The sequence below is a fragment of the Oncorhynchus tshawytscha genome, linkage group LG16 (genome assembly GCF_018296145.1).
Source record: "Oncorhynchus tshawytscha isolate Ot180627B linkage group LG16, Otsh_v2.0, whole genome shotgun sequence".
Taxonomy (NCBI): domain Eukaryota; kingdom Metazoa; phylum Chordata; class Actinopteri; order Salmoniformes; family Salmonidae; genus Oncorhynchus; species Oncorhynchus tshawytscha.
Window position 1 is genome coordinate 15,451,894 of NC_056444.1, and position 22,149 is coordinate 15,474,042.

Sequence of the window (22,149 nt, forward strand, 5' to 3'; positions counted from 1 at the left end):
AGAGCCCGTACTAGAATCCGATCGAACATCTCTGGAGAGACCTGAAAATAGCTGTGCAGCAACCCTCCCCATCCAACCTGACAGAGCTTGAGAGGATCTGCAAAGAAGAATGGGAGAAACTCCCCAAATACAGGGGTATCAAGCTTGTAGTGTCATACCCAATAATAGGAGGGACACTTCAGAACAATCTTCCTTTTTATATTTTTTGTGGACTATCTGTTGTTCCATGTAGTGAATCTGTTATTCAATGCGTTTTGTATGGGCTAATGGCAGTAAGGACAAAAATATTTGTTAATTTAAAAAATATATATATATTTTTTGATACATCACGTGATCATAAAATGCAAAATCAAATAGCTAAATTATCCTTGGTATGACCTTCTTAAAACAATTCCATATAGCTTAGTAGAATGGTAAAATCGGCCACGATAAAACCATCAACATAGAACCATAGTAAACACACTGTAGTTAGTGTACATTCTTCTTCTGGCTAATTTTACAGAGAGGTGAATGAGGCAGTTCACGGTGCAGTCAGAAAGACATCTGGTTCATTGACCTTTGCAGTTGGAAAAACCTTCAGGCTCATCGGAGAAGGCGAGAAAGTGTCTGCTGTGGCCTGTGACATTCCCAATACCATTTGGGAACAATTACACAGCAATGCCAGGAACACCGGCGACCTTCCTACTCTTTCCTTCCCTTGAAGATAAACTCCCAGTAGTGGTACTGATGTTATTAGTGAAGTATGAAAATATGCCTGGAACCTGCCTGGGTGGTCAAGGTTAATATATGAAAACTGAGTCGAATTGATAAATTCACGTTTTCCCGTGGATGCAGCCGTCCCGCTTTAGAATGTTTTGGGCAGTGGTGGGATATGTTGAGCAGTGTTTGTCAGTGGTGGGATATGTTGAGCAGTGTTTGTCAGTGGTGGGATATGTTGAACAGTGTTTGTCAGTGGTGGGATATGTTGAGCAGTGTTTGTCAGTGGTGGGATATGTTGAGCAGTGTTTGTCAGTGGTGGGATATGTTGAGCAGTGTTTGTCAGTGGTGGGACATGTTGAGCAGTGTTTGTCAGTGGTGGGATATGTTGAGCAGTGTTTGTCAGTGGTGGGATATGTTGAGCAGTGTTTGTCAGTGGTGGGATATGTTGAGCAGTGTTTGTCAGTGGTGGGATATGTTGAGCAGTGTTTGTGGTGGGATATGTTGAGCAGTGTTTGTCAGTGGTGGGATATGTTGGCAGTGTTTGTCAGTGGTGGGATAGTGTTGAGCAGTGTTTGTCAGCTGTGGGATATGTTGAGCAGTGTTTGTCAGTGGTGGGATATGTTGAGCAGTGTTTGTCAGTGGTGGGATATGTTGAGCAGTGTTTGTCAGCAGTGGGATATGTTGAGCAGTGTTTGTCAGTGGTGGGATATGTTGAACAGTGTTTGTCAGTGGTGGGATATGTTGAGCAGTGTTTGTCAGCAGTGGGATATGTTGAGCAGTGTTTGTCAGTGGTGGGATATGTTGAGCAGTGTTTGTCAGTGGTGCGCTGTCTTTAGTTGGTTTGGCTTTGGCTGTTATGGACTGTGTAGGGCCTATTTGGTAGTGCTTTAGATATGTTTGGGGTGTGCTGGGAACTGTTTGGGCTGTTATAGTTATCCTTAGCCAGGTTCAGATAGCTACAGATGTAGGATCTTAATTTGATCACCCTTTTTCAGGAGAAATGTCATGCAGGACATTTTAAATGTTTAATGTATTTGAGGTTTAAAAATGATTTTGAATGTATCAACCTCTACAATAATGTCCATGAATTATAATCAACATTATAATTGACATTTCCTGTTGCTGCAGGATTAGAAGTGTAGCAAACTGGCTCAAATTAAGATCCTACATCTGTGTTAGGGTTCAGGTTTGGGCTGAACTGTCCTGACAACCAGAACTACTAGCTCAAAGAAACAAGGGACAGATAGGGGGAAAGGTCAACTGACCCATAAAAGCCATGATGTTTTTGTTCTGATGGCTAAATAACCAGATATTGTTTGGTGGACCCCTCATGTTTGTCTTGGTCTGGCCTGAGTCTGTGTCTAAGGAGGGACAGTGGGCCTGAAGACCTTGGAGATGGCGGCTACTGTTTGGACAGCTGCTGTTGAGACATGTTTTTCTTAGTTTATCCGCGTTGCGCCGCGACGTCCTCTGTGCCAAAGTCACCCTCCTCACCTTCACAGAGAGACTGAAGCCAAACAGAGAGAGTAGGCCCTTGAGTGTCACAATATTAATTGTTGATTCTCATAAATGGATGCCTGTCCACAAAAATACTGAATATGTTGTGCTGGAAATTGTGATATAAGTAAAGATGTTCCCATCCGTATTTTGAATTGTTGATACTGAGACTGTCAAGTGCTACCTCTTATGATAGATCTGTCTAGTGTCAAATGATAGATTCGTCTAGCTTCTCCTGAATCATAAACACTCCAAATGAATTTCACCTTAGCTGCCTTTTGTAGGAGCCAAACGTCTACAGTATGTCTGAGAACTGAACTGACGCCTGCAGCAGGCCCACTACCTTCCTTTACTCCTTGTCAGGATTGCCATAAACTATAACAAAACTACCTCAGTTTAAAGGTATCCTACAACCTCAAATAAAATCATGTAAACAATCAAGTGATAAAGGATCTAATCCACTGGGATTATATTTCCTAATAAAGCCAAAGAATGCATCTATAAGAGCCTTTACTGTAAACAGTTATAGAAAACCATAACTTGGATCATAGGAGGGCTTCGTAGAGTGAACCATGTTATCTGGTAGTGATACACAAGTGATGCTTGGGCATGTGCTGTTTGATTTGTGAGACCAACAAAGAGATGGAGATGTGGAAACATTTACAGTAACAATAGTACTCTTGCTCATTTGGAAATGCAGCATATAAATTGCAACCTTATCCATTTATGTTGGCTTGGAGTAGCAGAGAAAAGCTGAGGGACCCCATACCACTCTCGTGTGGAACGTTTTTTTTTTTTACCCCTTGTAGCTTGAAGTTTATTTCAAAGCGGGTGCATGGCTTTCTGTTAACTATTAAATTAATGATCTCTTAATAGGCATTTGTGCCAGTCTGTATGATTCTACTCCCGTGCTGAAACGAGAGCCAGCTGGAGCTATGAAACGCTCAGTTCCCGTCAAAGTAAATCACTGAATCGCTGATTCATGCTCCCAAAAAGTTTTCTTTTAGAGCGTGGTTGGTTATTATCTTTATGTTAAACCTTGGTTTTGGAGAGCATCAATGGCTAGTCCAGGGTTGACATATCTGTGTTTATTTTGCTGCTAATAGCTGGCTAATGTGTAGGTTATACCAGCTCCAGCTAGCGGTGCTATCTCTTGGCAGGAACTGAAAGGAGAGGCTTTGCTGGCTGCTAACCTGGGGTCAAACAGCAGGGTGTGGGATGTAGAAGGCAGAAGGATGGCTTGACTAGGCTGTTAATTGTGTGTGTGTGTGTGTGTGTGTGTCCGAATTCCCTCATTCCCTTGACCTGCCCGTCAATCCGTAACCCATAGCATTGATCTACACTCCAGGTCATAGTGTGCTGTGGAGAACAGCCTTGAATGTTAAAGCTTTGCTATTGTCCATCTCCCCAGAAGCCCTGGGTTTGTTAGCAGGAGGAATTGTGGGTTCAGGAAGGGGAGCAAGGTTGTTTGGGTGGTGCAGAAGTGTCTCACCATGTCACCATGTCTGTGTGTGTCCGTAGATCCCTATAACTAACTAACTCTCTCTCTGTGTCTGTGTCTCTGTCTCTGTCTCTCTCTGTCTCTCGATCTCTCCCTCTCAGGTGGACCTATGGCAGCCCAACAGTGCCTCTCTGATCCGACACAATGCCACTGTGGACGTGCACGTGAGACGGAACGACACACGAGGGCTACGGACACGCCTCCAGAAAGAACACATAGATTTTAAGTAAGGGCTTAGAGACTACTCCATATTTCACCCTGAACAGTAAAGACAATGACCATAATAACACCAGAGCCATTCCTAGCCCAGTGCCGCCCCTGCCTCACCACTCCCCCTGTCGTTAACCCATCCACCCCCACAGGAAGAGGAACATCTGTTCGCCAAAAAGGGTGTCGCGAGGTGCCTTTTCAAAGCATACATGCACACACACACACACACAAAACACACACACAAAACACAGACTACAACACTATTTGCTTTCAAAAGCAGCCCTTTCATCTTTTCTCCCCATCAATCATCACAATGATGGAGTTTATCAAAGAAGCCACAGCCAGAAATACTCCCATTGTCATCCCTATCCTCAGGGAAGACTTTTTACTCCTCTCTCTCTCTCTCTCTCTCTCTCTCTCTCTCTCTCTGGCTCTCGCTCTCTCTTGCTCTTGCTCTCTCTGGCTCTCTCTCTCTGGCTCTCTCTCTGGCTCTCTCTCTCTTTCAATTCAATTCAATTCAAGGGGCTTTATTGGCATGGGAAACGTGTTAACATTGCCAAAGCAAGTGAGGTAGATAATATACAAAAGTGAAATAAACAATAAAAATTAACAGTGAACATTACACATACAGTAGTTTCAAAACAAGCAAAGACATTACAAATGTCATGTTATGTGTATATATATATATATATATATATATATATATATATATATATACAGTGTTGTAACAATGTACAAATGCTTAAAGTACACAAGGGAAAATAAATGTGGGTTGTATTTACAATGGTGTTTGTTCTTCACTGGTTGCCCTTTTCTTGTGTGCAACAGGTCACAAATCTTGCTGCTGTGATGGCACACTGTGGAATTTCACCCAGTAGATATGGGAGTTTATCAAAATTGGATTTGTTTTCGAATTCTTTGTGGATCTGTGTAATCTGAGGGAAATATGTCTCTCTAATATGGTCATACATTGGGCAGGAGGTTAGGAAGTGCAGCTCAGTTTCCACCTCATTTTGTGGGCAGTGAGCACATAGCCTGTCTTCTCTTGAGAGCCATGTCTGCCTACGGCAGCCTTTCTCAATAGCAAGGCTATGCTCACTGAGTCTGTACATAGTCAAAGCTTTCCTTAAGTTTGGGTCAGTCACAGTGGTCAGGTATTCTGCCACTGTGTACTCTCTGTTTAGGGCCAAATAGCATTCTAGTTTGCTCTGTTTTTTTGTGAATTCTTTCCATTGTGTCAAGTAATTATCTTTTTGTTTTCTCATGATTTGGTTGGGTCTAATTGTGCTGCTGTCCTAGGGCTCTGTGGGGTGTGTTTGTTTTTGTGAACAGAGCCCCAGGACCAGCTTGCTTAGGGGACTCTTCTCCAGGTTCATCTCTCTGTAGGTGATGGCTTTGTTATGGAAGGTTTGGGAATCGCTTCCTTTTAGGTGGTTGTAGAATTTAACGTCTCTTTTCTGGGTTTTGATAATTAGCGGGTATCGGCCTAATTCTGCCCTGCATATATTATTTGGTGTTCTACGTTGCACACGGGGGATATTTTTGCAGAAGTCTGCATGCAGAGTCTCAATTTGGTGTTTGTCCCATTATGTGAGGTCTTGGTTGGTGAGCGGACCCCAGACCTCACAACCATAAAGGGCAATGGGCTCTATGACTGATTCAAGTATTTTTAGCCAGATCCTAATTGGTATGTTGAATTTTATGTTCCTTTTGATGGCATAGAATGCCCTTCTTGCCTTGTCTCTCAGATCATTCACAGCTTTGTGGAAGTTACCTGTGGCGCTGATGTTTAGGCCAAGGTATATATAGTTTTTTGTGTGCTCTAGGGCAACGGTGTCTAGATGGAATTTGTATTTGTGGTCCTGGCGACTGGACCTTTTTTGGAACACCATTATTTTGGTCTTACTGAAATTTACTGTCAGGGCCCAGGTCTGACCGAATCTGTGCAGAAGATCTAGGTGCTGCTGTAGGCCCTCCTTGGTTGGTGACAGAAGCACCAGATCATCAGAAAACAGTAGACATTTGACTTCAGATTCTAGTAGGGTGAGGCCTGGGGCTGCAGACGTTTCCAGTGCTCGTGCAAAGTCGTTGATATATATGTTGAAGAGGGTGGGGCTTAAGCTGGTATCCCTGTCTCACCCCACAGCCCTGTGTGAAAAAATTGGTTTTTGCCCATTTTAACCACACACTTGTTATTTGTGTACATGGATTTTATAATGTCGTATGTTTTACCCCCAACACCACTTTCCATCAATTTGTATAGCAGACCCTCATGCCAAATTGAGTCAAAGGCTTTTTTGAAATCAACAAAGCATGAGAAGACTTTGCCTTTGTTTTGGTTTGTTTGGTTGTCAATTAGGGTGTGCAGGGTGAATACATGGTCTGTTGTACGCAAATTTGGGTAAAAAGTCAATTTGACATTTGCTCAGTACATTGTTTTCATTGAGGAAATGTACGAGTCTGCTGTTAATGTTGTTGGTTCCAAATATTGGGGAAGATGCCAGAGCTAAGGATGATGTTAAAGAGTTTTAGTATAGCCAATTGAAATTTTTTGTCTGTATATTTTATCATTTAATTGAGGATACCATCAACACCACATGCCTTTTTGGGTTGGAGGGTTTTTATTTTGTCCTGTAGCTCATTCAAGGTAATTGGAGAATCCAGTGGCTTCTGGTAGTCTTTATTAGTTTATTCTAAGATTTGTATTTGATCATGTATATGTTTTTGCTGTTTGTTCTTTGTTATTATTGAGCCAAAAAGATTGGATAAGTGGTTTACCCATACTTCTCCATTTTGGATAGATAATTCTTTGTGTTGTTGTTTTGTTGGGATTGAATTTGTTGTTGCCTAATTGTTTTTTTGGTAGGTTTCCAAACTGCATTCCTTCCATCTATAGCATTTCTTAATATTACTCAGTTCCTTTGGCTTTGATGCCTCCTGATTGAGTATTGCTCTGTTCAAGTTTTGCTGTGGTCTGACAGGGGCTGACTGTGAACACTCTGAGAGACTCTGGGTTGAGGTCAGTGATAAAGTAGTCTACAGTACTACTGCCAAGAGATGAGCTGTAGGTGTATCTACCATAGGAGTCCCCTCGAACCCTACCATTGACTATGTACATACCCAGCATACCCTTTCTCTGGCTCTCTCTCTCTCTCTGGATCTCTCTCTGGCTCTCTCTCTCTCTCTTTGGCTCTCTGTCTGGCTCTGGCTCTCGCTCTCTGGCTCTCTCTCTGGCTCTCTCTGACTCTCTCTCTGGCTCTCCTCTCTTTCTCTCTCTTGCTCTCTCTCGCTCTCTCTTGTTCTCTCTTTCTCTCTCCTCTTTCTCTCTCTCTCTCCTCTTTCTCTCTCTCCTCTCTTCTCTCTCTCTCTCTCTCTCTTGCTCTCTCTCTCTTGCTCTCTCTCTTGCTCGCTCTCTCACGCTCTCTTGCTCTCTCTTTCTCTCGCTCTCTCTTTCTCTTGCTCGCTCCTCTTTCTCTCGCTCTCTCTCTCTTGCTCGCTCTCTCGCTCTCTTACTCGTTCTCTTTCTTTCTTGCTCGTTCTCTCTCTTTCTTGCTCTCTCTCTCTCGTTCTCTCTTGCTCTCGCTCTCTCTTTCTCTCTCACTCTCCTCTTGCTCTCTCTCTCTTGCTCTCTCTCTCTTGCTCGCTCTCTCACGCTCTCTTGCTCTCTCATCTCTCCTTGCTTTGACTATTCATAGATGTATATTTCCTCAGTATGGGCCGGGGAGCCATAGAGATCTGAGGCTGGTGGGGTGATGGGTTTCAGTATTTACAGTCTGAGAGCGTTTGGGGGATAATTTGTATTAGATGAAAAAAGCTATGGGTGATGGGTTCACATGAGAGGGGACTAAAATCCCACATCTTAGCTGGGAAATACAATTGTATGTAGTTATTCATAAAATGTCATGCATTCAAACACTTTGATTTATGTCCACATTTTTCTGTTTTGTCATCCTGTGGTCAATGTTAGCTGAGCTAGACTATGACAAAACTACTCTCATCTCATTTGTGAAGAGAAAAGTTTTCTCAAAGAATGTCAATGACAGATGTAGCCTTTCCTGATGTTATGAGAACAGTTTTGACCAAATAAGTGTCTCTCCACACTAGGACACGCTGTCTCTCCATGCTAGGACACGCTGTCTCTCCACGCTAGGACACGCTGTCTCTCCACGCTAGGACACACTGTCTCTCCACGCTAGGACACGCTGTATCTCCAAGCTAGGACACGCTGTCTCTCCACGCTAGGACACGCTGTCTCTCCATGCTAGGACACACTGTCTCTCCACGCTAGGACGCGGTGTCTCTCCACGCTAGGACACGGTGTCTCTCCACGCTAGGACGCGCTGTCTCTCCACGCAAGGACGCGCTGTCTCTCCACGCAAGGACGCGCTGTCTCTCCACACAAGGCGCGCTGTCTCTCCACGCACGGACACGCTGTCTCTCCACGCTAGGACGTGATGTCTCTCCACGCAAGGATGCGCTGTCTCTCCACACAAGGACGCGCTGTCTCTCCACGCAAGGACGCACTGTCTCTCCACGCAAGGACGCGCTGTCTCTCCATGCAAGGACGCGCTGTCTCTCCACACAAGGACAAAGTCACTGGTCTCTCAGCTTAGTTTTCTTACTTGAATAAACAAAGTTATGATAAGAGGAAGATCATCAAGACTAAAATGTATTTAAAAAAAAAACATGACCCTAAAACACACTGACGCTCCTCTCGCCACAGGGTGTACATATCTAACCTTCAGAAGGAAATTGAAAAGCAGACGGGACATCGTTCTTCCCGCAAGAGGAGGTCTGAATCCCAATATGACTATGAGGTGTACCACTCTCTGGAGGAGGTAGGTGGGAGACACACACACATACACACACACACACTTTTCACCCCAAACCCACAGCTCTTTGCTGTTTATTTCTCTAGAGAAACCTGGAGTCTATGAGATGTGTGCATTTGCATCCAGCTTCCTGAATGTTGAATCTATGATCCCCATTGTCACGGCCTGAATGCATTCCACTGTGAGATAGGGGGAACCAGGGAGCCTTTCCAACTGCCTTCACCAACCCATCATTACACAGCGTTGAACCCATCCTCACACACACATACACACTCACAGGGCTGAGACACACACACACACACACACACACACACACACACACACACACACACACACACACACACACACACACACACACACACACACACACACACACACACACACACACACACACACATCAATGATCTACGATTTACACTGCTCATACATTTATACAGAAGGCAGACCGTATCAGTTGGTTTCAGTATTCTAATGAAATCAAATGTATTTATATAGCCCTTCTTACATCAGCTGATATATCAAAGTTCTGTACAGAAACCCAGCCTAAAACCCCAAACAGCAAGCAATCCAGGTGTAGAAGCACGGTGGCTAGGAAAAACTCCCTAGAAAGGCCAAAACCTAGGAAGAAACCTAGAGAGGAACCAGGCTATGAGGGGTGGCCAGTCCTCTTCTGGCTGTGCCGGGTGGAGATTATAACAGAACATGGCCAAGATGTTCAAATGTTCATAAATGACCAGCATGATCAAAATATAATAATCACAGTAGTTGTCGAGGGTGCAACAAGTCAGCACCTCAGAAGCAAATGTCAGTTGACTTTTCATAGCCAATCATTGAGAGTATCTCTACCACTCCTGCTGTCTCTAGAGAGTTGAAAACAGCAGGTCTGGGATAGGTAGCACGTCCGGGGGAACAGGTCAGGGTTCCATAGCCACAGGCAGAACAGTTGAAACTGGAGCAGCAGCACGGCCAGGTGGACTGGGGACAGCAAGGAGTCATCATGCCAGGTAGTCCTGAGGCATGGTCCTAGGGCTCAGGTCCTCCGAGAGAGAAAAAGAAAGAGAGAAAGAGAGAATTAGAGAGATCATACTTAAATTCACACAGGACACAGGATAAGACAGGAGAAATACTCCAGATATAACAGAATGACCCTAGCCAACCGACACCACTGCAGCATAAATACTGGAGGCTGAGACAGGAGGGGTCAGGAGACACTTTGACCCCATCCGATGAAAGGGCACAGGGCCAAACAGGCAGGATGTAACCCCACCCACTTTGCCAAAGCACAGCTCCCACACCACTAGAGGGAAATCTTCAACCACCAACTTACCATCCTGAGACAAGGCAGAGTATAGCCCACAAAGATCTCCTCCACTGCACAACCCAAGGGGGGGCGCCAAACCCAGACAGGAAGAGCACGTCAGCGACTCAACCCACTCAAGTGACGCACCCCTCCTAGGGACGGCATGGAAGAGCACCAGTAAGCCAGTGACTAAGCCGCTGTAATAGGGTTAGAGGCAGAGAATCCCAGTGGAGAGAGGGGAACCGGCCAGGCAGAGACAGCAAGGGCGGTTCGCTGCTCCAGAGCCTTTCCGTTCACCTTCACACTCCTGGGCCAGACTACACTCAATCATATGACCTACTGAAGAGGTGAGTCTTCAGTAAAGACTTAAAGGTTGAGACCGAATCTGAGTCTCTCACATGGGTAGGCAGACCATTCCATAAAAATAGAGCTCTATAGGAGAAAGCCCTGCCTCCAGCTGTTTGCTTAGACATTCTAGGGACAATTAGGAGGCCTGCGTCTTGTGACCGTAGCGTACGTGTAGGTATGTACGGCAGGACCAAATCGGAAAGATAGGTAGGAGCAAGCCCATGTAATGCTTTGTATGTTAGCAGTAAAACCTTGAAATCAGCCCTTGCCTTAACAGGAAGCCAGTGTAGAGAGGCTAGCACTGGAGTAATATGATCAATTTTTTTTGTTCTAGTCAGGATTCTAGCAGCCGTATTTAGCACTAACTGAAGTTTATTTAGTGCTTTTATCCGGGTAGCCGGAAAGTAGAGCATTGCAGTAGTCTAACCTAGAAGTAACAAAAGCATGGATTTTTTTTCCTGCATCATTTTTGGACAGAAAGTTTCTGATTTGTGCAATGTTATGTAGATGGAAAAAAGCTGTCCTTGAAACAGTCTTGATATGTTCGTCAAAAGAGAGATCAGGGTCCAGAGTAATGCCGAGGTCCTTCACAGTTTTATTTGAGACGACTGTACAACCATCAAGATTAATTGTCAGATTCAACGGAAGATCTCTTTGTTTCTTGGGATCTAGAACAAGCATCCCTGTTTTGTCCGAGTTTAAAAGTAGAAAGATTGCAGCCATCCAAATCAAATCACTTCATGGCCACTTCATTATGTCTGAAACACAGGCTTCTAGGGAGGGCAATTTTGGGGCTTCACCATGTTTCATTGAAATGTACAGCTGTGTGTCATCCGCATAGCAGTGAAAGTTAACATTATGTTTTCGTATGACATCCCCTAGAGGTAAAATATATAGTGAAATCAATAGTGGTCCTAAAATGGAACCTTGAGGAACACCGAAATTTACAGTTGATTTGTCAGAGGACAAACCATTCACAGAGACAAATTACTATCTTTCCGACAGATAAGATCTAAACCAGGCCAGAACTTGTCCGTGTAGACCAATTTGGGTTTCCAATCTCTCCAAAAGAATGTGGTGATCGATGGTATCAAAAGCAGCACAAAGGTCTAGGAGCACGAGGACAGATGCAGAGCCTCGGTCTGACGCCATTAAAAGGTCCTTTACCACCTTCACAAGTGCAGTCTCAGTGCTATGATGGGGTCTAAAACCAGACTGAAGCATTTCGTATACATTGTTTGTCTTCAGGAAGGCAGTGAGTTGCTGCGCAACAGCTTTTTCTAAAATTTTAGAGAGGAATAGAAGATTCGATATAGGCCGATAGTTTTTAATTTTTTCTGGGTCAAGGTTTGGCTTTTTCAAGTGAGGCTTTAATACTGCCACTTTTAGTGAGTTTGGTACACATCCGGTGGATAGAGAGCCATTTATTATGTTCAACATAAGATGGCCAAGCACAGGAAGCAGCTCTTTCAGTAGTTTAGTGAGAATAGGGTCCAGTATGCAGCTTGAAGGTTTAGAGGCCATTATTATTTTCATCATTGTGTCAAGAGATATAGTACTAAAACACTTGAGTGTCTCTCTTGATCCTAGGTCCTGGCAGAGTTGTGCAGTCTCAGGACAACTGAGCATTGGAGGAATACGCAGATTTAAAGAGGAGTCCGTAATTTGCTTTCTGATGATCGTGATCTTTTCCTCAAAGAAGTTAATGAATTTATTACTGCTGAAGTGAAAGCCATCCTCTCTTGGGGAATGCTGCTTTTTAGTTAGCTTTGCGACAGTATCAAAAATACATTTCGGATTGTTCTTATTTTCCTCAATTAAGTTGGAAAAATGGGATGATCGAGCAGCAGTGAGGGCTCTTCGATACTGCACGGTACTGTCTTTCCAAGCTAGTCGGAAGACTTCCAGTTTGGTGTGGCTCCATTTCCGTTCCAATTTTCTGGAAGCTTGCTTCAGAGCTCGGGTATTTTCTGTATACCAGGGAGCTAGTTTCTTATGACAAATGTTTTTAGTTTTTAGAGGTGTAACTGCATCTAAGGTATTGCGCACGGTTAAATTGAGTTCCTCAGTTAGGTGGTTAACTGATTTTTGTCCTCTGACGTCCTTGGGTAGGCAGAGGGAGTCTGGAAGGGCATCAAGGAATCTTTGGGTTGTCTGAGAATTTATAGCATGACTTTTGATGCTCCTTGGTTGGGGTCTGAGCAGATTATTTGTTGCGATTGCAAACTTAATAAAATGGTGGTCCGATAGTCCAGGATTATGAGGAAAAACATTAAGAGCCACAACATTTATTCCATGGGACAAAACTAGGTCCAGAGTATGACTGTGGCAGTGAGTAGGTCCAGAGACATGTTGGACAAAACCCACTGAGTCGATGATGGCTCCGAAAGCCTTTTGGAGTGGGTCTGTGGACTTTTCCATGTGAATATTAAAGTCACCAAAAATTAGAATATTATCTGCTATGACTACAAGGTCTGATAGGAATTCAGGGAACTCAGTGAGGAATGCTGTATGTGGCCCAGGGGGCATGTAAACAGTAGCTATAAAAAGTGATTGGGTAGGCTGCATAGATTTCATGACTATAGACGCTCAAAATACATTTTTTTTTGTTTTTGTAATTTAACATTTGCTATCGTAAATGTTAGCAACACCTCCGCCTTTGCGGGATGCACGGGGGGTATCGTCACTAGTGTAACCAGGAGGTGAGGCCTCATTTAACACAGTAAATTCATCAGGCTTAAGACATGTTTCAGTCAGGCCAATCACATCAAGATTATGATCAGTGATTAGTTCATTGACTATAACTGCCTTTGAAATGAGGGATCTAACATTAAGTAGCCCTATCTTGAGATGTGAGGTATCACAATCTCTTTCAATAGTGGCAGGAATGGAGGAGGTCTTTATTTTAGTGAGATTGCTAAGGCGAACACCGCCATGTTTAGTTTTGCCCAACCTAGGTCGAGGCACAGACATGGTCTCAATGGGGATAGCTGAGCTGACTACACTGACTGTGCTAGTGGCAGACTCCACTAAGCTGGCAGGCTGGCTAACAGCTTGCTGCCTGGCCTGCACCCTATTTCATTGTGGAGCTAGGGGAGCTAGAGCCCTGTCAAGTACATTTCATATCTTAAGTCTCTAATGTGATACATCTTGAACCTTTTGAAGTGGGCCAAAAACATCCCTTTACATTCATCATTTGTATGTAGCATGGCCACACTGTTCTCCACACACCATTCTAGAGAGGGGGAAATACTTTCAACCACCTTCGTCCAGGGCTGTTAGATTAAGGGGTTGTATAGTTCAGTGTGTTAGATTAAGGGTCTGTATAGTTCAGTGTGTTAGATTAAGGGGTTGTATAGTTCAGTGTGTTAGATTAAGGGTCTGTATAGTTCAGTGTGTTAGATTAAGGGTCTGTATAGTTCAGTGTGTTAGATTAAGGGTCTGTATAGTTCAGTGTGTTAGATTAAAGGAAAACATAGGGGTAACTGAGTGGGTGTTTAGACACATGGAAGGAATTGAATGGTTATATTACCAAAAGGGGGACCTACGTGCTATCAGCTCCAGGATAAGTGTGTGTGTGCGTGTCAGTGTGTGTGTGCCGATTCCCCCATGGAATTAGCTACAACAAAGATTTACTGCCGTGCTGCCTGGCGTGAAATGTGCAAGGCCTACTTTTATAGGATGGCCTATCCTGGTGCCTTGTTATCTGATAGGCTGGCCTAGCCTGGTGCCTTGTTATCTGATAGGCTGGCCCATCCTGGTGCCTTGTTATCCTCATTCTAATGGCTAAATGACCATATCATGAGTTTTTTAGCTTTTTGAGTTTCTCTACTCAGATCCAGAGTTGGATGTTTGAGATGAACAGGACCCATCCTCACCTGGTGGACATGTTCTCTATAGGGAGGTCATATGAAGGCAGGCCCCTCTATATACTTCAGGTAGGACACACACACACACACACACACACACACACACACACACACACACACACACACACACACACACACACACACACACACACACACACACACACTATGCTGGTTAACTGACTGTTGTCCTGTCTTGTTAGCTAGGAAAGAGAACACGGTCCTATAAGAAGGCCGTGTGGATAGACTGTGGGGTCCACGCCAGAGAGTGGATCGGACCAGCCTTCTGTCAGTGGTTTGTCAAAGAGGTAAGTTCCTTTCGTCTGCCTTGACAAGTCCTTGAGGGAAGCAGTGTCAGCTCTTCTGTTTTTACCTTGCTTTCTAATGTGAGACTTGTCCAGGACTGTGGTCCTGGAGGCTGGGAGCTGTGCACCTCTTGAAACAAGTTCAGACACAGGACAAACCATTCCCTAAGGGAGAGGAATGGTAAAAAAAAACAGAATCTCAATATTAGGGAATATTTTTGATTATTTTTGTTACTTACTGCAGGCAACATTGTAAATCACAGTGTTTTAACCTTTTTAAACCTGTGTTGCTCTGTAGTCAAATGAGTCCATAAGTGAGTAGTTTCACAATCCAAATTATCTAAACAACACTTTGGTTGTTGAACGTCTCCAAAATAATAGCTGGGAAAGCTGCTGCCTGCTGTCTGTCTCTGGTGCTGTCTGGTGCTGTCTGTATCTGGTGCTGTCTGTCTCTGGTCCTGTCTGTCTCTGCTGCTGTCTGTCTCTGGTGTTGTCTGTCTCTGGTCCTGTATGTCTCTGCTGCTGTCTGCTGCTGTCTGTCTCTGGTGCTGTCTGTATCTGGTGCTGTCTGTCTCTGTTCCTGTCTGTATCTGGTGCTGTCTGTCTCTGGTCCTGTCTGTCTCTGCTGCTGTCTGCTGCTGTCTGTCTCTGGTGCTGTCTGTCTCTGCTGCTGTGTCTGGTGCTGTCTGTCTCTGGTGCTGTCTGTCTCTGGTGCTGTCTGTCTCTGGTGCTGTCTGTCTCTGGTGCTGTCTGTCTCTGGTGCCGTCTGTCTCTGGTGCTGTCTGTCTCTGCTGCTGTGTCTGGTGCTGTCTGTCTCTGGTGCCGTCTGTCTCTGGTACTGTCTGTTGCTGTCTGTCTCTGGTGCTGTCTGGTGCTGTCTGTCTCTGGTGTCTGTCTCTGGTGCTGTCTGTCTCTGCTGCTGTGTCTGGTGCTGTCTGTCTCTGGTGCTGTGTCTGGTGCTGTCTGTCTCTGCTGCTGTGTCTGGTGCTGTCTGTCTCTGGTGTCTGTCTCTGGTGCTGTGTCTGGTGCTGTCTGTCTCTGGTGCCGTCTGTCTCTGGTGCCGTCTGTCTCTGGTGCCGTCTGTCTCTGCTGCTGTGTCTGGTGCTGTCTGTCTCTGGTGCCGTCTGTCTCTGGTGCCGTCTGTGTCTGGTGCTGTGTCTGGTGCTGTCTGTCTCTGGTGCCGTCTGTCTCTGCTGCTGTCTCTGGTCCCGTCTGTCTCTGGTGCCGTCTGTCTCTGGTGTTGTCTGTCTCTAGTGCCGTCTGTCTCTGGTGCCGTCTGTTTCTGGTGCCGTCTGTCTCTGCTGCTGTCTCTGGTGCCGTCTGTCTCTGGTGCCGCCTGTCTCTGCTGCTGTGTCTGGTGCCGTCTGTCTCTGGTGCTGTCTGTCTCTGCTGCTGTCTGTCTCTGCTGCTGTGTCTGGTGCTGTCTGTCTCTGGTGCTGTCTGTCTCTGGTGCTGTCTGTCTCTGGTGCTGTCTGTCTCTGGTGCCGTCTGTCTCTGGTGCTGTCTGTCTCTGCTGCTGTGTCTGGTGCTGTCTGTCTCTGGTGCCGTCTGTCTCTGCTGCTGTGTCTGGTGCTGTCTGTCTCTGGTGCCGTCTGTCTCTGGTACTGTCTGCTGCCGTCTGTCTCTGGTACTGTCTGCTGCTGTCTGTCTCTGGTGCTGTCTGGTGCTGTCTGTCTCTGGTGCTGTCTGTCTCTGGTGTCGTCTGTCTCTGGTGTCGTCTGTCTCTGGTGCCGTCTGTCTCTGGTACTGTCTGCTGCTGTCTGTCTCTGGTGCTGTCTGGTGCTGTCTGTCTCTGGTGCCGTCTGTCTCTAGTGCTGTCTGTCTCTGGTGCCATCTGTCTTTGGGGCTGTCTGTCTCTGGTGCTGAATCACTACTATATGCATCAGTCAAACTCTCTTGTCAACATAGTGAACATCTGTCAAATGTAATTGCACAATGTTGTAGACATTTCAGAGGGCCTGTTCAAGATTAAAACAATGTGAAACATTGTGTAACCTTTGGCTCTTGAACACACCCCGGACATTCAGTTGCATCCAATCATCACCAGCATGATTTATCAATATCCTCTGCAGTTCAGATAATTTGTGGAACTATCATAACTACCACACACACAAACACACACAAACACACACAAACACACACACACACACACACACACACACACACACACACACACACACACACACACACACACACACACACACACACACTTCTGGCTGTACTCTGTTGTATCCTGTCTCTGTTTGGAAACGTTACAACCATTTCAACAGAGAGCAGGGAGAGTGAAGCGTCACACATAATTAGGTCAAATGGAATCCACCCAAACTAGCTTGAAATGCCAGACCTCTACTATAACATTGATAGACCATAGCATATCATGTCTATCAGGGGGTTATATAACTCCAGATGAGTGCGTACAAGGAGGGTATTGAGAGACATTGAGAGTTACTCTTGTGACGGAGAAGACCAATGTGCTGTGGAGGTAAGTAGCGTTAATATCTAACTTTGGCCACTTGGGGGCAGAGCTCTGTCTCTCTACAAGTCTACAGAATCAGATTAACCTTGGCCTGAGCCTGATTACCGTGAAGGTACATCATTACCTGACCAACAATCTGCTTTCGCCAATCCTCCACTGGAGCCTGAGTCAATTAACCCACTCCTGGGGTAACGTCTGTCTGTCTGTAGTAGCCCTCTACCACAGTGACACTGTTCAGTCACAGGTGTGTCTTATCATTGGCTAATCCTCTGCCATTACCCCACTGGTCCCCTCAAACAATTATTGTATAGACATACAATGGAGTGTGACCACTCTTGGGATAGTTTGGGATTGTTATGTATCTGCGTCCAGTATGAAGGAAGGTAGCGGTCGTTTTTATCCTAACCGACTTGTGCATTGTTATTTTTTACTTATGGGTGGTCCCAGGAATCGAACCCACTATGCTCTACCAACTGAGCTACAGGTGACCACTTACTGCCTACATTCTCCATTCGCACTCCACACTACCTTAGTACTATTAATTATGAATTATTATTCACCAACTGGAAAGCATTCTGACCGGTGAAATACACATATAGCTTATGGTTCATTGTGATCCTGTTACCTGTCATGGTATTATAAACCTGTTGTTGTTGTAGGCGCTGCATTCCTACCAGTATGACTCTGTGATGAGACGACTGATGAACCAGCTCAACTTCTACATCATGCCTGTTTTCAACGTTGACGGATATCACTTCAGCTGGACTACGGTAGCTACAAATACCCCTCTCTCTCCCTCTCTCTCTCTCTCTCTCTCTCTCTCTCTCTCTCTCTCTCTCTCTCTCTCTCTCTCTCTCTCTCTCTCTCTCTCTCTCTCTCTCTCTCTCTCTGCCCTAGCTAGCATTTGACACAACATATGTATTTAAGGGACATGTTATTAATATCTTCATAGCTACTTTGTGTCACTGTTTGCACCGTATTTGGACAGACTATGGTTGCCAGTGGTAATTATTTTTGCCCCCAGGATCGTTTCTGGAGAAAAACCAGGTCCAAAAACGCCAAGTACCACTGCAGAGGTGTTGACGCCAACAGGAACTGGAAAGTCAAGTGGTGTGGTGAGTTTCTTTTTAATCTATCCTGTATGGAGGCCCCAATAATGAAACTATTTGAGACACAGTGCTGTGTGTGTGTGTGTCTCCTCTCTCTGTCCTCTGGTTTTCCTTCCCATACTGTTGGGAGATGTCTCCTGGCGCTCTGCCTGCTTAATTAGTGTAAGCTGTGGATTAAATGTTTGTGTGGTGATGACACCACCCGTTTGATATGATTTTGGTGGTGCTGGGCTGGGGGTGGTGGGGTCCTCTGGGGGGTGGGCTGGTAATTCATCACTCAGGGAGGGAGGTTGGTTTCATGTGTGGTAATTGGAATCTGAAACGAGAAAGGGTAGATATTTACAGCAAGAAAAGAGAAGGAGAGAAAGGGTAATATAGGGTCATATATAAGGGTGCAACAGGGTAATATAGAAAGAGCATGTGATACTAATTATCTCCAAGGTCTGTACAAGACAGAGGCTGGTGTTAAAGATATTCTCACATGTAGCAGATATGACCACGGGACCTAACCAGGAAAACTCTGGGCCCTTAAATCAAACCTGCTACAGTACATTGGATTATCCAGCTGCTGTAAATGCAGGCTAGAATACAGTAAAAGATCCACTGCCTTGACCTTTAACCTTTAACCTGACCAGAAAAAACTCTTGGCCCTAGCTATAGCATGAAAAGAGGCCCAAATTATGAGAATAGGCAATAGGCAAATGGTTACTGAAGCATTTGTTTTTTTCTGGGAACCAATCATAGACTCTCAATGTTGGACGATACCAGGGGTAATTTTCTGTCTAATTTGAATCCGTTAATTAATTTAGGATATTGTTTATCACGCTGTTTGAACTATACATAGACATGGCTCATTCCCTGTTGGATTTGTATATGCAAATATGAATTAGATCCAGTGTTTTGAGGTGCTGCTTGTTGCTCACGGGCAAATCTCTTAGATCAGCTCAGTCTTGTCTGTCAGCAGGTTACACCAAATTGAGTTTCTCACATTTATTTTTGGATTACTCATTTACACCATTCAAGGAGACATACTGTAGTTGGAGGGTTTTGTATATTTGTGGATAGAATACATGCATATTGCAAAGCTATGAGAAAGAGAGAGAGGCCATTTTGTGAGTTATCATGTATAAAACAATTGTTAGCAGGCAACAGTGCGACAGTTGGTCCCAAGAACATTTTGAATTGATAAAATGTCAACAGGCTGTGTGGAATAAAAATATGTCCTGGTGCGTTTCTGATGTTGTACCTCCCATTTACCATGAACAATTTTGTCATCTAGCAGACGGCAGACACTCTCACCCTGAGCAACTTACTTTCCACCAAATGCACTGAAATAAGGAAGCTGAAACAGCGGCATTCCGACATTTTTGTGTATGGTATCCTCTGCAATTTTTGGTATATGTATCTGTTGCCTGGTGTAAAACATTTATGTATTTTAAATTGTCACATAAAATCAAACCTAACCCAATACTAATATCCTATAAAAAAATGTTTTGGGTATAATTCCAGTATAAACCTGTGTATCCTCTCTGTATGTACACCCCTTAATACTGTATGATCATACTAAGTAACAGTACCTTCCCTGTTGTTGTTCCCCCTGCCAGAGGAGGGTGCATCCTCCCAGCCCTGTGATGACACGTACTGCGGACCCTTCCCCGAGTCCGAGCCGGAGGTCAAGGCGGTTGCCAAGTTTCTGAGGAAGCACAAGAAGCGTGTCAAGGCCTACATCTCCATCCACGCCTACGCCCAAATGTTGCTCTACCCCTACTCCTATAAATACGCCACCATCCCTAACTTTAACTGTGTGGTGAGAGGCAGATCTGTGACCACAATCAATCAATGAATCAATGTTGCAACACATATTGGAATTGAATAAATCATTGGAATGTAATGATTGTTTAACCCCTCTTACAGGAGTCAGCTGCACACAATGCAGTGACTGCCCTGTACTCTGCCTATGGAGTGAGGTATAGATATGGACCTGCCTCCACCACCCTGTGTGAGTAAAACATACGCTCTACTTCCTGATAATTACCTTACTTCAGCAGAACACTGGAAAACACTCCGAAAACTTTGATCGCACAATATTAAGATCAAATATTAGAATTCCTCCCATACACAAGCATTTCGCTACACTCGCATTAACATCTGCTAACATCTGCTAGCCAAGTGTATGTGACAAATAAAATTTGATTTGATTTGACACATGTTTACCTGTGGTAAAATCCCCTACTTGAATCCAAACTGTTTTATTTGATCTGACTCCAACAGATGTCAGCTCAGGCAGCTCCATGGACTGGGCCTATAGGAACGGGATCCCTTATGCCTTTGCCTTTGAACTGCGGGACACAGGCTACTTTGGCTTCCTGTTACCTGAAGCCCTGATCAACCCCACCTGCACTGAGACCATGAGAGCAGTGAAGACCATCTCATCAGGCCTACTGAAGAAGTGTGAGATAGGGATGCATGAGCTGGACAGGGAGAGATATCCATATCTTTGAGATATACAGACAATTATCTCTGCATCTGCTAGCAAATATCTACGGGCGGCTGGTTATTGTGTCAAAAAGGATTATGCAAGCCTTAAAGGGATAGTTTGGGATTTGATCTACTTACCTAGAGTGAGATTAAAATGTTTATGTATCTGCATGCAGTTTGAAAGAAGTTGCTAACTAGTGTTAGGGCAATGACTAAGTCTATGGGAACAGCTTGCATGCTAGCTGTTCCTATAGACTTCCAGTCATTGCGCTAATGCTAATTAGCATTGGCTCTTGAAATGATCTCTAACGTCCTTCATATTGGATGCAGATGCATACAAATCCCGAGCTATCCCTTTAATGTTTACCCAAGAGTGGTCACACTCCCTTTTATGTCTGTATGTTAGAGGCTATAATAGTGGTACTTGAAAATGACCTCAAACAATTATTTAGAGGTCAGATGACATAACTTCACCTTGAACTATAATAAGTCGACTATTTACAAAGTGTACAGTGGACATAAGCACTTGAATGCCATTTTCAAGAGACTGATATTGCATTTCACAGCACTTTTTTAAAACCAAGACTTTCCCCTGAACTTACTGTTTTCACCCTTCAAAACTTCACTATCTGGATCACCATCAGCTAACTGCTCTAGATGTCTTCCAAATGTATTTTACATTAATTGTGGTAGAACATCAGCTTATTTAGCAAAGCAAATTTAGTTTCTATGGTACAAACAACAAGAATGCCTATAGTATCATTAAAGTGGATTGTTCACCCAAATGACAAAATTACATATTGGTTTCCTTACCCTGTTAGCAGTCTATGGACAAGGTATGACAGCACTCAAAGTTTTAGTTTTGTTTAGCTGGCCAGTGTTTTGAAATACTAACTTTTATCTAATGCAAGTCAATGGTACATACAGTGCCTTGCGAAAGTATTCGGCCCCCTTGAACTTTGCGACCTTTTGCCACATTTCAGGCTTCAAACATAAAGATATAAAACTGTATTTTCTTGTGAAGAATCAACAACAAGTGGGACACAATCATGAAGTGGAACGACATTTATTGGATATTTCAAACTTTTTTAACAAATCAAAAACTGAAAAATTGGGCGTGCAAAATTATTCAGCCCCATTAAGTTAATACTTTGTAGCGCCACCTTTTGCTGCGATTACAGCTGTAAGTCGCTTGGGGTATGTCTCTATCAGTTTTGCACATCGAGAGACTGAAATTTTTTCCCATTCCTCCTTGCAAAACAGCTCGAGCTCAGTGAGGTTGGATGGAGAGCATTTGTGAACAGCAGTTTTCAGTTCTTTCCACAGATTCTCGATTGGATTCAGGTCTGGACTTTGACTTGGCCATTCTAACCCCTGGATATGTTTATTTTTGAACCATTCCATTGTAGATTTTGCTTTATGTTTTGGATCATTGTCTTGTTGGAAGACAAATCTCTGTCCCAGTCTCAGGTCTTTTGCAGACTCCATCAGGTTTTCTTCCAGAATGGTCCTGTATTTGGCTCCATCC

General features: G+C 44.3%; 1 protein-coding gene across 2 annotated transcripts in view; it reads left to right on the forward strand.

Moving 5' to 3' along the window:
- The window catches only part of cpa6 (carboxypeptidase A6), a 43,316-nt gene extending 21,707 nt beyond the window's left edge, over nt 1–21,609 (forward strand). For both annotated transcript variants that reach the window (XM_042298821.1, XM_042298822.1), the window contains 9 exons: nt 3,799–3,923; nt 8,631–8,745; nt 14,224–14,325; nt 14,457–14,561; nt 17,694–17,804; nt 18,059–18,149; nt 19,748–19,950; nt 20,058–20,142; nt 20,415–21,609. In XM_042298821.1, coding sequence (XP_042154755.1) covers nt 3,799–3,923; nt 8,631–8,745; nt 14,224–14,325; nt 14,457–14,561; nt 17,694–17,804; nt 18,059–18,149; nt 19,748–19,950; nt 20,058–20,142; nt 20,415–20,644 — 1,167 coding nt within the window. In that variant the 3' untranslated portion in view covers nt 20,645–21,609. The remainder of the gene's footprint in view (nt 1–3,798; nt 3,924–8,630; nt 8,746–14,223; nt 14,326–14,456; nt 14,562–17,693; nt 17,805–18,058; nt 18,150–19,747; nt 19,951–20,057; nt 20,143–20,414) is intronic.
- Nucleotides 21,610–22,149: the final 540 nt, after the last annotated feature.